General features: G+C 31.8%; 8 protein-coding genes across 8 annotated transcripts, besides 1 other annotated feature; 6 read left to right on the top strand and 2 right to left on the bottom strand.

Annotated features, from left to right (window-relative positions):
- Positions 1–38: 38 nt before the first annotated feature.
- Positions 39–2,543, top strand: TVAGG3_0561960 (armadillo (ARM) repeat-containing protein family; the record flags this gene model as incomplete). The annotated part of the gene is made up of 1 exon (XM_001580654.1): positions 39–2,543. The coding sequence occupies one exon, from the start codon at positions 39–41 to the stop codon at positions 2,541–2,543; it is 2,505 nt and encodes an 834-aa protein (XP_001580704.1).
- Positions 2,544–2,554: 11 nt separating this feature from the next.
- Positions 2,555–3,596: a mobile genetic element.
- Positions 3,597–4,057: 461 nt separating this feature from the next.
- Positions 4,058–6,118, top strand: TVAGG3_0561940 (ankyrin repeat and SOCS box-containing protein 4 family; the record flags this gene model as incomplete). The annotated part of the gene is made up of 1 exon (XM_001580655.1): positions 4,058–5,959. The coding sequence occupies one exon, from the start codon at positions 4,058–4,060 to the stop codon at positions 5,957–5,959; it is 1,902 nt and encodes a 633-aa protein (XP_001580705.1).
- A 415-nt stretch (positions 6,119–6,533) lies between these two features.
- TVAGG3_0561930 (uncharacterized protein) lies at positions 6,534–7,414 on the top strand (the record flags this gene model as incomplete). The annotated part of the gene is made up of 1 exon (XM_001580656.1): positions 6,534–7,355. One exon carries the CDS (start codon positions 6,534–6,536, stop codon positions 7,353–7,355), a length of 822 nt encoding a protein of 273 aa, XP_001580706.1.
- A 418-nt stretch (positions 7,415–7,832) lies between these two features.
- Positions 7,833–8,378, top strand: TVAGG3_0561920 (uncharacterized protein; the record flags this gene model as incomplete). The annotated part of the gene is made up of 1 exon (XM_001580657.1): positions 7,833–8,378. The coding sequence occupies one exon, from the start codon at positions 7,833–7,835 to the stop codon at positions 8,376–8,378; it is 546 nt and encodes a 181-aa protein (XP_001580707.1).
- Positions 8,379–8,928: 550 nt separating this feature from the next.
- Positions 8,929–9,395, top strand: TVAGG3_0561910 (uncharacterized protein; the record flags this gene model as incomplete). Its single annotated transcript, XM_001580658.1, has 1 exon — positions 8,934–9,299. The coding sequence occupies one exon, from the start codon at positions 8,934–8,936 to the stop codon at positions 9,297–9,299; it is 366 nt and encodes a 121-aa protein (XP_001580708.1).
- Positions 9,396–9,486: 91 nt separating this feature from the next.
- Positions 9,487–11,535, bottom strand: TVAGG3_0561900 (uncharacterized protein; the record flags this gene model as incomplete). The annotated part of the gene is made up of 1 exon (XM_001580659.1): positions 9,557–11,530. The coding sequence occupies one exon, from the start codon at positions 11,528–11,530 to the stop codon at positions 9,557–9,559; it is 1,974 nt and encodes a 657-aa protein (XP_001580709.1).
- A 619-nt stretch (positions 11,536–12,154) lies between these two features.
- Positions 12,155–12,603, top strand: TVAGG3_0561890 (rRNA binding; the record flags this gene model as incomplete). Its single annotated transcript, XM_001580660.2, has 1 exon — positions 12,160–12,582. One exon carries the CDS (start codon positions 12,160–12,162, stop codon positions 12,580–12,582), a length of 423 nt encoding a protein of 140 aa, XP_001580710.1.
- A 337-nt stretch (positions 12,604–12,940) lies between these two features.
- Positions 12,941–13,948, bottom strand: TVAGG3_0561870 (tetratricopeptide repeat domain domain-containing protein; the record flags this gene model as incomplete). The annotated part of the gene is made up of 1 exon (XM_001580661.1): positions 12,941–13,948. One exon carries the CDS (start codon positions 13,946–13,948, stop codon positions 12,941–12,943), a length of 1,008 nt encoding a protein of 335 aa, XP_001580711.1.
- Between the last annotated feature and the right edge of the window lie 19 nt (positions 13,949–13,967).

Raw genomic sequence — 13,967 nt, 5'->3', positions numbered from 1 at the left:
GATAATTACCGCTCCCACTCTCAAAATTATAAAAATAAATGACAGATTCAAGGGAAACTGAAGTTAATGAACTTATAAAGTCCAATAACTATACGGCTCTTGCAGCATTCTGCCGAAGCTATGAGAATTTAAATGAATTAATGACGAATTTCTTATCATTCCAAGGAAATGAAATCAAAAAACTTACACTTCAAGTAATTTCCAAAAATTTCCGTTTTAATGCTAATGAAATGCCTAACGAAATCATTCCAATCATATATTCTTTTTTGTTTGAAGTTATTCCACAGAATTATAATTCGTTACAAGCAACACTGGCAGCAGAAATAGCTGAATCGCAATCACTTTTCGTATTATACAATTATCCAAATAACTATCCTAATATTTTTAATACAATTTTTGAATTTAACCCAGTTATAATTGCGGAATTCTTAGTATCTTTCGGAAGGGAAACATCAGTTCTCTCACCACTACGATTGGAATTATTTTCGAACTTAAAAGGTTCTCTCCGCCAATCTGGAATATTAAATTCGATTCTTGAATACACATGTCAACTATTAGAGTCGGATATTCAAACAGCTCTACGAATATTAGTTGAATTAACACCATGGTGCGATTTAGACTTTATAAATAATCAAGATGTTTTGCGTCTTCTTCAACATGGCATTGAAACAAAGCCAACAACAGCAAATGCGCTAACAGTATTCAATAATATTATCAAACGTAGCATAAATGATTCAAATATTTCAGATTTGATTTTTAATTTCGCGAACATTGAAAATCTCACACAGATTCTTCAGACTTTTAACGATTCCGAACAAATACAAAACGCAGTTGCAATTTTAATATCAAATGTCGGATTAATTACTTATGATGCTTCATTTTACGAATTTTCACTTCAATTACTTACTATTAGTGAGTTTTGTGCTGTTACGGTATCACCATTTATTTGTTTTTACATTAGTCAACAAAGTGCAGAATCATTTGACTTCGAAGCAGCTTTCCAGCTTGGATTCGAGCATCTTGTTACATTCTTCAACTCAGATATCACACCCGCTCTCTATTTAAAGAGCAAAAAGTACGCAATTGCTTTTTCAAATATTTGCGTTACGACAGTTGAATGCCAAATGCGCTCTGGTGCCTTCACAAATCTTGAAGAGTTCATATTCTCGCCAATTGGCGAAACAGATCCAACAGAAGCACCTGCAATTATCGGTGCATTAACATTTTTCGGAAAACAGTTACTTTCCAAAGGTTATATATACAACAAATACCTTGATATGTTCATCCAAAAGACAAAATCCATATTAACAATTGAACAGCCATATTCTCCACAACAAATTATCTCATTCTGCACTTTTGCTGAGTTATCTTACACGGGAGCCGACAAATTCCGTCAAGCAGACACAATGCAAATGCTTTCCTTGTTTGTTAACATCATGCAGCAGTCGCAACTCGATACAGAATCACTTTCTTTCTTCATGAGCTTATTCACAGATTTCACTTCTTATCATTCTGGACGTCTGAAGAGTGAAGCTAGTGAATTAATAGAAGATTTGATTGGTTCATGGAATCCGGAGTGTATTTCTGTTGGCACAGGATTATTAATGGCAGAAATGAACTCTGAACAAAGATTTGCTGAATATTTATCTAATTTTGAAAGCGCTATTTCTCAATCACAATCCGGAACACCTGAATTCAATAACATTATTCTTTGTACATTGACATTTATGAAGATGAAAACTAACAAAAATACTGATAACTCTCCTTATATTCCTTTCTTGGAAGGTTTGCAACAATATGTTATAGGAGATGACCATTTAACAAGTGTTTACATTGAAGCAGCAACTGCTTTGTTAACAACAGATATTTTTGATTTTGTTACAACATTTATTCCCAATGTTGTTGGGCCAAGAGGTTTGAGATCATTGATCTCTAGCCTTTTGAAGTATTTCAAGTCCCAAATTATTGATAATGATGAATGGTTGAACAACTACGAACAAGCCATTTTTAATAGTTTATGCGCTTGCCTTGATGTTGATAGAATCAAGAAGGAAAAGAATATCTTTATTGACACGGCTTTCGATGAATTTGCTGAGACATTTAAATTAAACAGATCAAAATTAACCGAAGAATTCCAATCCGCTGTTTTCGAATACATTAGAAACATCTACTTGCAAATCATGGATAGACCAAAGATATTCACATCTGTAACAATGATGTTTAAAGATTTCGCTAAAAATTATCCAGAACAAATCTATGAAATACTCCAAATATGCCCTGTTTCATTTACTTTGGCTAGTGAATTGGATCAAGATGCTTCTGGTTTGTTCCAACTGTTTAAGAGAACACAGAAATTCTTCCAGTCTTTGAATTCTCTTAATCCAGAGAAAGTGCACGAAATATTAAATAATGTCAGCAATTTAGGCTTACAGCCTGAATCGATTGAATCTTTCTTGCTTGATCCTGATGAGAAAATGTCTACAGAAGATGCTAGAAAAAACTACATTGATATGAGAAAAGTTATTTCATCATTAGGAATTTAAATATTTTTAAGGGTCCACTGTAAGGCCAAATAAGGCCTATCGTCGTCCCAAAAATATTGCTCGAGATGGTGTTTTGAGATCCTTATCAGATATGCATCAATTTGATGCAGTATCGCAGTTCGAATCTGATTTTTTAATGTAGATGTACTCTAACATTCTTGAAAAAATGCAAAATAATATTAATTAAGCTTTTCATTTCTGTATCAGACACGAAACAAAATCATTTATTATACTAAAATTTATCAAAGTTTGAATAATGAAAAAAATAATATCTAAATTTTTACATTGAGTCGGCTATTGATATGGTCAATATTAAATCGTTTAAAAATGGGCATTGGCCAGAATAATACCCACTAAAATACACTTTTTTTTTAAATGTTATCAATTTGTTATGGTATATCTTTATGATAATGAATAAATGCTTATCCTTCATAAGTAAATACATAATTTATGCTTAAACACAAAAAATAACACGAAAATTTTTGGCCAACATATCAAAACTAAGGATAATGTTTTGAATATATAAGCAATAATACTTTGTCTAGAGAATTAAATTTGTGCTATCTAATTGTCAATTCTTTGAATTTTTTTTTAATGCAAGATATCCCGGCATTGGCCTCAATGAATATAAACTACATGCATCATAATATTAGTTTGTAATAGCATAAAAGCGAAATTCCTAATTTCTTCTCAAATAAATTCCTAAAGAAACATCGGAATTAATGATTGGAAATAGGTCACAAAAATTCCTAATATAAAACTTATACTTAAGATAAAATCAAAATTCGAAAATATCTATTTTTCAAAACACGCATCCAAAAGCGAAAAAATTCGAAAAAATCATGTTCTTATAAAACTCGCCGATTTTGCAATTTTTATCCGATTTGAAGTGATAGAATATATTACCATCTTACAAAAACATATACTTCATTATTCCATTCACAAAATATTAATCAGAACACTAGGAAAAGTGGATTTTCGAAAAAAGACGATAACGATTATTTGCAAATCGCCTCTCAATTTTGAGAGACTTTCAATTTTTACAGTGGACCCTTAACTTCCTTATTTTGTATTATTAAATAACATGAAATAAAAAGGTAATTATATATTAGTAAATAACATTCTAAATAGCAAAGCAACTACATCTCGATTTAACAAAATGATTCCATAAAAATTTAATGAATCTATCAAAAAATCCGAAATTGCTTCAGATAGTGTTGCATTTATGAATTATAAGGAAAAACATCATTTTATTTCCTTAAATATTGCATCATTTAACAAGATCACAGTCTTGAAAGCAATATAGGCTTATTGATGATTCTCTTATTGCTTTCACCTTCACTATTGTTATTGTGTCATTTCATATATATAAACATGATCATTATTCATAAATTATTTGGAAATCTTTGTGATCATTGTTTTTCACAAAGCTAACATATGATTTTTTTTCTTCATAACAATTCCAAAGATATTTTTAATGGTAGGATGTAAATATATGGCTTTTAGTTTTTTGTATGTCTGATCAAGACATTATCACAAATAAATATAGTGAATTGCGAAGCATCTATAAATACTACATTGATTCATATATTGCTTTGTACCAGCTAAAAACGGAAAATGAAGAAGAATTATACTCAATTTACAAAATGATCAAAACAGACATGATTGATTCAATGAAACACTCTCCATACAGTATTATAAGGTCTATTCTAAAGGTAATTCCATATAATAATCGCTATGAAAAGTCATATTTATATCTGGCCAAACTCATAACCGATGATTATCATGTGGAAGAGGTTAACAGTCTGGAATTTTATATAGAATATGGAATTGAATTCTATAATGATGGTTATTTCCGAGAGATTAGCTCAGAAAATCTCGATATTCTTTCAGAAAATACAATTTACAGAGCCATTATGTATGATGACAAAGAAGTATTCATTTCATTCATAGAAAAAGAAGAATTCAATGAAGATCAAAAACTTAATAGTAGTCTATATCCATATTCTCCCCATGAATATTCATTACTTGAATTATGTTGTTACCATGGAGCAATTGATTGTTTCAAATTATTAAGAACAAAATTTAACTCAGAAATTACTCAAACATGTCTTCAATTTTCATTTTTAGGAAGAAATCAAGAGATCATGAGCGAATGTTTGAAATATCGCAAACCAGACGAAGAATGCATGACATATGCAATTATTTCACACAACATTGATTTTGTTACATTCTTAATGTATGAGTACTTTTTGGATATCAATTTACATAATTGCGTAGAATATAATAATCTTGACTCAATCTTAGTTTATTTTGACCAATCTAATGATTTTAACAGTTGCCTGATTTATTCAGCGATGATTAATATTCCATCCCTATGTGAATATTTTCTTTCACTTGGTGCAAATATCAATGAAAAAGATTCAAATGAACTGACCGCTCTTCATTACGCCGCACGATATAATTTTAAAGAATCAGCAAAACTTCTTATTTCACATGGTGCAAATGTCAATGACAAAAATCAATCTGGAGACACTGCCCTTCATTATGCAGCTTATCATAATAGTAAAGAAATTGCAGAACTTCTTATTTCACATGGTGCGAATATCAATGACAAAAATCAATCTGGAGACACTGCCCTTCATTATGCAGCTTATCATAATAGTAAAGAAATTGCAGAACTTCTTATTTCACATGGCGCAAAAATCAATGAAAAGGATAATGATGGAAACACAGCTCTTCATATTGCGGCATTTCGTAATAGTAAAGAAACTGCCGAACTTCTTATTTCACATGGTGCAAATATCAATGACAAAGGTCAAGATGGATTCACTGCTCTTCATTTTTCAGCTTATAATAATTCTACAGAGATTGCTGAACTTCTTATTTCACATGGCGCAAATATAAATGAAAAAAATCAAAATGGATTCACAGCTTTTCATTATGCTGCTATTCTTTATCATACCGAAATCGCCGAACTTCTTCTTTTACATGGAGCAAATATCAATGAAAAAATAAATAAATATGGATGCACCGCTCTTCATATTGTAGCAGATTATAATAGTCATAAAGTAGCCGAAAATCTAATTTCACTTCGCCAAAATATCAATAAAACAGATAAAGAAAGAGACGCTCTTCATTATGAATTAGAAAATTCTCGTAAAGATATAGTCGAATTTCTTCTTTTACATGGTGCAAATGCCAATGAAAAAGATGGGACTGGAAAAACAGCTCTTCATGTCGCAGTAAAATATAATGAAAAAGAAACAGTTGAACTTCTTCTTTCACATGGTGCCAATATCAATGAAAAAGATGGAGCCGGAAAAACAGCTATTCAATATGCAGAAGATAAAAATAATAAAGAAATAGTTGAACTTCTTATTTCACACGGTACAAATAATAACTTTCCGACGTAAGATGCTACTCTTTCTTTTTATGATATTCTCGAAGATGTGCTCCATAATAAATACGTTAAAGCGATTTTTATATGTTCCGATTCGCAAATCCTTATTTAAGGATCGGTAAAGATTATTTCAGTGTGTAAAATATGAATTCATGCTCATTTTGTAGATGCCATCATTTTTCATTTGCTAATTTTGAGAATAAATGTTTATGTTTTCGAATTAAGTGCATTAATAATGATTTCATTATTATTAAGCATTTCATAACACAAAAGTGATTACAATAGCTATACATAAAGTAAACTTTGTAAATGGAGGTTTTATTTCGTTATTGATATTCATTAACTGACATATATGCGATACATAGTAATATAGAACTTATTGAATATGGAATTCAAAAACTATATGCATAAGTAAACATTGAGGAAGAAATCCGATGCTCTGCCAATATTTTAGCAAAATAGGGCGAAAATTGAATGAGTGAAGCGGTTTTCAATTTTCGAACTATTTTGTAATTCTTGAAGAAGATTGATAACTTTACAAGAATTGGAACATTGGCAGATCTGTCACTTTTTGGCAAAAATATAAAATGTCGATTGAAGATCTTCCTCTCATAGGCGCTTCGATATTTGGAGTGTATTTTTTCATCAGATTAATAGTGACTTTCTTTAAGAGAGGAAAACAATCAATATTTGCATATTGGAGTAGATTTTGGTTCAGACTTTTAGTAGCAATCTATGGAATCATTAACATAGTTCAAAACGTCAGATCTGCCGCACACATTGGCAAAATATTCGCTTATTTGCCTGCAATCAATTTTACAATTTTAATTATTTCGTTAATTTTCCTTGTCCGTTCATTACAAGACTTTGTTTGCTATTCTAATCCAGAAGCTACTTTCATTAAAAGAAATTGGATACCTTTAACACTTCTATTTGCTGTAGCTTCGATTAGCAGCATTATTCTCGAATACTTTATCTTTGATCCGCACGACCTTTACTCTATCGCTGCAGCTAGATGTGTCTATCACTTACTTTTCTTAATTTTCGTTCATTCATTGATATCTTTCCCTGCTTTATTCTTCATGAATGAGATCACTAATAACGACTTTAGTGGAACAATGAGTTGCAAGATTAATTTTGCTCGTATATGCTTTATTATCGAAATTTTCACAATATCTTTCACTTCTCTCTTTGAAGTTGCAACTTCTTACACATACTTTGAGAGAGTCATGAATCTTACAGTCAGTACTATCAAGGATCTAACGATAATTATGGTTTGTTTCATACAAGATATGATTGATTGGATGTTACACTGGCTTTACCTCGATGAAGATGAAATTAATAAGCCAGATAAGTATGAGTCTGCTCGCCAAAAGCCATTATCAATCAATCTCATTGAAGATGAATAATCAAAAATTTTATTTTTTTGTGATAATCATTTTTATGATTTTCTTTTGTTTATTTTGAGTAAATTTTCTGTTATCTTTAGTCTTATATTAAAATATTCTTAATAATTTTTTATCAAAATTATTGTTTTCTAGCTGCATCACCAAATTAGGTATATCCATACAATAATATAACACAATCTCCTGGCTAGTCACTTTTTGATAGGAGGATTACAATTAATTAAAAAGCAATGTGTATTTTAATAGTTGCTTTATTGTATCAATACAGTGACCTATCATACACATAAGACTATATTTAATTGGGAGCTGAAACATAAAGTCAGTAGGAAAACAAAAACAATTAAAACTTATTTTTGACAACGATATTTTGTCAAATGACATTTTATCGTTTCATAATCATAATGAGTATTGAACCTTAAGTATGATTCATGAATTAAAATTTAATTGTTTAATGTCAAATTGTCAAATGACATTCATTCCATGCTTGCACTGACTCTTTTAAGTTATCGTACATATAAGAAACCTATAACAAAAACGGAACTTGAATTAGCTGAAGTTAACCCTGTAAATTTAGAAAGAGATTATACTACTTCCAACCTTGAATCAATTGTTGATCAAGTTGTTAATGATTTCAATCTAGAAAGAGATAAGGTTTCAAATTACTTTAGATGTTCCAAATATGCATCCTTAGCCAAGCAGCTTTTCAATAGGATTGATTTTGATCTACAATCCAACGGCAATAAGCTTGTAAGTCTCTCAGGCACTGTCATGAAAATTATCAAAAATGGTAATGAGTATCGTGTTGTTTGCCGGAAGGCTGGCATTTCTGCACAAGTTGAGAGGATTGCCTACAAATTATCACCAAAGACACAGCAATGGGAGCGATATGACGTACTACCATTTTTCAAATACATTCATTTCATGATAAAGTCTTGGGAGCCACTTACTGGAGATCAAATCACATCGATCTACAACCAGCTAAATAGCATGATTGCAGGTACTCTCAACGCTTATAAAGCAATATAAAAGGTTATTGCAATGGATTTAATTAGATATAAGCATAATTTCTAAATAAAAGTCCATTTTTGAAACGAGAATAACATGCTTATTTATAATTTTATTATGAGTTTGAAAAGACTTCTTCTGGAGAGCTTTTGATTGAATAGTAATTATTTGAAATAATATCGAATATATCTCGTATTTGATTATTTTTGGTTCTACAATTCCGCGAAAAAGGTGTCGAAGGTGTGGGCTGTAGTATAAAATAGAGACACCCAAAATGTTCTTTCAAAAATGGGAGAGAATGAAAAAATGTAAGGATGCCGTTTTCCATTTATACATATATGAAAGCTATCCCAGTAGTTTAACTTCTACTGTAATAAATTCATCATTATCAAAAACTGCTCGTTTGGTTTTGTGCTGCCCAAATGTTAATTTTATCGATTCGAATCTGTTATAGCTTGTTGCGGTAAATTATATTTATCCTTATTGAAAGAAGATATAATAAGAGCATTCTCTCAGAGATGACTTCAAAACTAAAACTGAAGTATAATAATATTTTTTTGCACGTTAGGAATAAAAATGTCTAACGAAGGGAAGGATTCAAGACCAAAGACAGGTGACAAGCAGGAAAATGAAGCACCAGCTCCAACAATCGTTGAGCAGCTTAGCAATAACACACGCACTGTAGTTGCATTCATTAGAGACAAATCTTATACAATTAATATTGCAGACGGAAGCCAAACAGTTGATTGGCTAGCAGATGTAGTATTATTCAAATATAAACGCTCGCAATTCGAAAAAATGAACTGCAGAGGTGTCAAATATCATAATAAACTTCTCGACATGCAAAGCCCAATTGCTTTACAGGTTGAAAATGGACAAGAAGTCTACATTTTACTCGAAGGTGATGAAGATGTTGATCAAATGTTCGGCGATGAAATTTAATTTTTACGTATTGCCTTAAGATACGAGTTTCATCTGATATTTATTTTTTATTATAATCTACTTATTAATATCTTTTATTAAAAATATCATTTGTTGTGTGTATCTTTATTTAAATTTTTACATATGTTTTATAATAGATCAAGAAACATTGATTCGGTTTTAGTTAGTTAGAAATACAATAATATTTCGAGGAATAGCGTTAAACGATACAAAATATTTTTAATATAACAAAATTATAACAAAAAAAAATATAAATCTTACTTCTTCGTGCGCTGTGGTATTATTCTATCTGTCTGGACTTCCATATCAGCGCGGTTGTTTTCTGTTTGAGTCCACATGAAGTGTCTTGGTTTACATAAAACTCTTTCACAAGCATCTTCTGCCCTTGCTCTGATCTTCTTAAATTGGCCAACAGAAAGATCAATAACTGCTTGAGCATTCTCAACGACATTAGTTTGATAGCTGTGCAACAAAGCAACAACTTGTCTATATTTGATAGGAGGTAATGTTCCAATCAATGTATCAATTGCAAACATAGGTAGAGAAAGTTTAACAGATTTATCATGCCATGATTCTTTGAGGAATGCCTTTTCGGCTCTTGAATTCTTTCTTCTTCTCCATGCATTTTGGATAATCAATGCCGCTGCATCTTGCTGCATATATTTAGCAATGTAGGAATCTTCAAGAGTTCCAAATGATTTATCAAATTCTGTTTTCATTGGCATTGCAATCTCCATAACTGTTCTGGCGATTGCTCTGACTCCTTTAAGCTTTCTTTCGGCATTTTTAGCTTTGAGTTCTGATTGATCCATTTTGATTTTCATTCCATTGACAATGGAAGTTGCATTTACCATTTTCCTTAGCGTAACTTCTTTTTCTTTTTGGAATTGAGCAATTAACTGTTGTTGCATTTCAATTGTGTTTTGTAATTTAGAGATTTCGCGCTGATAGTTTGTCATTCTATCTATACAATCAGTAATTTTGGCACCCATCTTCTCATTGATCTTGAAAATACCTTCTTTAAGAACATCGCTTTCAAGATTTACAGTGGATTTCAAAAATTCGTTGTCTTTTTCAAGAGAAGCGCATCTTTCTTGAAGTTTTCCATATAAGCCTTCAAGGTTATTGAGTTTTGATGATATTTCATCATAATTAGGATTTTCTGATAACTCAACGAAGTTTTCTGGAGCTCTAGAGCCTGTTGTTGATCGCATTAAATCTCTTGCAAACTGTTTTGTTTCTCCTAATTCATTTTGAAGAGCAATAATTAAAGTGTAAAGCGCCTGATTATCCATTTCACTGAGAGGTCTTCTTTTCATGAGCTCTGATTCACTAAGTCTGAATTCTCTAACTTTATACCTTTGAATTGAATCTATGGCTTCATTATACTTTGATAACAAATTTCTAACAGAACCGAATTTCTGATTAATGAGTGGGAATAGTGCAATAACATCTTGATCATTGAGTAGTTGTCTGCGAAGACCATAAATGAGATCTTCAAGACGTCTAAATTTAAGATTAATTAAACATTGGAATTGTTCATCTTCGCTTTTATTGCAAACTTCTTGGAGTAACCAAGGCTCACTTAAGTGAAGATATTTCTTTGAATCTTCTTCTATTTTCTTAATTTCATTAATTAAATCTTCATTTGATTTCACAGAAGCAAGATGGCGTAATTTCGATATTCTATCTGTTGTCATAGTAGCATTTAAAGTAATTTGCTTTTGAGAATCAATTTCATTCTGTTGAGCATTTATTGTTTGTTGGAGTTTAGTCAACTCTTCCTTTGTATGCGCAAGTTCCTTTCTTGCATCAATTAAATAGTTGCCGAGTTTAATGATTATATCATTCTTTTGATTGGCAGAGCAACATCTATTTCCTTCTTTCATTAATTGTAAAATATCCGAATCTTGGTCTATTGAAATAGTTGATGGAGCTCTGCTTGAATTTGGTGTTGGAATATTATTTCGTTTCGTTAAATTTGATGATGGACGCGATTTATCACTTGTTAATTTCGTAGGTCGTGCTGAAAATGGCATTCTTCTTGCATCAATATCATTCGTTGTAGATTCAACTTTGTTCATATCGAGTTTTGTTAATGATCTTTTCGTTGTTCTTGCAGAAAATGGTAATTTATTTAACTCATCTTCGATATTAGTTGTAACTATTTCACCACGGTCATTTACTTTCCGCACTTGCATTTGCGAACGCGCGGATAAGACTCGATGCATTTTTCGTACGTTAGAAAAATCAAAAGTAAAAATCTTTACGCAGAGCATCATTTTGGAAATTACAATTCTAAAAGCATTGGTAATTTAATGCTGGAGTTTTCATTCTGGAGGTCTGAACATTTAATAAATGCAAGCCAATTTTTTGATCATCATTAATATAGCTTCAGTATGAGAACACAATGATGCTTGATTGTAGTGAATACGTTCATTATATTGTCTTTAAATGTAGCGCTTCTTTTGAAAATATATTGAATTACGATAACAAAATATTGCCTATGGTAACGAAGTGATATTTTGGAAATAAATTTTTAATTGCAGATTCATAATGATTAAATGAAAATAAGGGATATCAATTGCAAAAGATAAGGAGTAATACTGAACAATTACTTTAAAATCATTGCACTAAGATTTTGGTTCTCAATTCTCACTAAAAATATTAAAAATATTTTAAAATGAAGAATCCAAAAAAAATCTTTATGGAGAAAACACATTTTTAAATTGAAAATATTATTCATAAGACTGTCCACAAAGATGCTATTATATTAAAAATGAATAATTTTAATTAATTGGGCAGGAAAATCGCAAAACCGTAAATTTAGCGGTTTTGGCCATCCTTTCGTTTTAACAGCATGTCCGCTAAAGCTCAAGCTGCTGCAAACACACTCGCCCAGGGCCAAAAGAAGGAAGTCACAAAGACACGCAACTTCACAAAGTTCGGCAAGAACGCTGCTCAAGTTGTTCCAAGACGCCCAGCATTCGAGCACAAGGCTGTTAAGCCAGTTTCTCTCAAGCACAATGACTACAAGATCATCCGTGGCCCAGTTACATCCGATAAGTCTACAGTCAAGATCGAGAATGAGAACACAATGACTTTCTGGGTTGATATCAAGGCCACAAAGACAGAAATTGCTGCTGCTTTCAACCGCCTTTACAAGGTCAAGCCAGTCAAGGTCTGCACAGTCATCACATCCAAGTTTGTTAAGAAGGCTTACATCCGCCTTCCAGCTAATGTTGAGGCTATGAACATCGCTACAGAAATTGGCTTCGCATAAACTGATAAATTGCATACTAAAAATATTTCATATATCAATACAAAATAATACATAATATTAGAAATCATATCTTAATATTTTTCTTCTCAAAAATATTTTGAGTAACCATATATTACTTGATATTATCCAACATCATTTTTCTGAATTATTTATAACATTTCTCATATAAAATTACTCAGAAATAACATTTTTAAAAAATTATCTTAAAAAATCATATAATAGTTCAGTGAATTTCATATTTCACTTCAAAAGCATACAAAGAAATAGTTATAATCTTGAACAATTATTTTTTATAAAGTTTGATAATTGTCAAAAAAAGGAGTAATATTAACAAAACAAAAATAATATATATAAATAATCATATAAAGTCATTATCATCAGCTAAGAACTGTTGGTAAATATAATCATCTTGAGCCATTCTCATTTTCGGACAAGTTGAGCTTCTTCTTCTCACTCTTACAGGCCTTGTTGGCTGTTCTTGTGGTGTTTGAAGGGAAGACTCCTCAAACACGCATATATCACACAATTTAACTGAGTCAGCGTCCATTTCATCTTTCACTGACAATGCAACAGCGATGTTTCCTACTTCAATGGCCGACAACAAAAAGTTTGAAGCGAGCTCAGGGGAGATTGGAACTTCTGCTTCTCTCGCGTAGTTGTAGACCATGTTCAGATTATCGAAATCCAATTCACCTTGCATTGCAATGAAAGCGAGTTGTACTAATCTTCCATTCGCTTCTAATCCGCATTTCGCCCAATGAGAAAAGATCTGAAAAGCGGCATCATACATGGAAGAAGCAATTAGCGATGAGAGCATGTCAATGCTATCTGATTGCAGAGGAATAACACGTGTGGATTTGACCATTGCAACCCATGGAACTCTTTTAATCAATGGTAATTTCAATGCTCTTGAAAAAGCAACGATGGCCGATGGAGTTGGACGAAGTTCTGCAATGGAATCGACCAATTCCTCGGTAATATTCTTCGTGTTCCTGATGGCAGCGAGAACAACACAATCCGCACCAACACTGTCAACTGCAACCATGTTTTGACGAAGAATTTCGTGAATTCGAAGGACATCTGATTGAAGATCGCGTGCGGAGAGGAGTTTGAGTAATTGGCCGCATTGCTGAGGGTTGGTGGTCTGTTTGTCCTGTAAAATGTGGTCGCAAATTTGGAGAGCGATTTTAATATCATTTGAATTAAGAAGAGAGTCAATTAATGCGAGTTTTACGTCAACTGGTACGAATAAATGACGATCTCCCCATCTGTTGTATAGTTCTAAGGCTGCTTTCGAATCTCCAAATCTTGCGTTGACGGAAATCATCGCTAGACTAATATCGTTGTCGACATTGGCATCGACCATTACTGCAATATCTCTGATT

Source organism: Trichomonas vaginalis, chromosome II (assembly GCF_026262505.1).
Source record: "Trichomonas vaginalis G3 chromosome II, whole genome shotgun sequence".
In the NCBI taxonomy this organism is placed as follows: domain Eukaryota; phylum Parabasalia; order Trichomonadida; family Trichomonadidae; genus Trichomonas; species Trichomonas vaginalis.
This window is presented reverse-complemented; position numbering and strand designations above follow the sequence as displayed.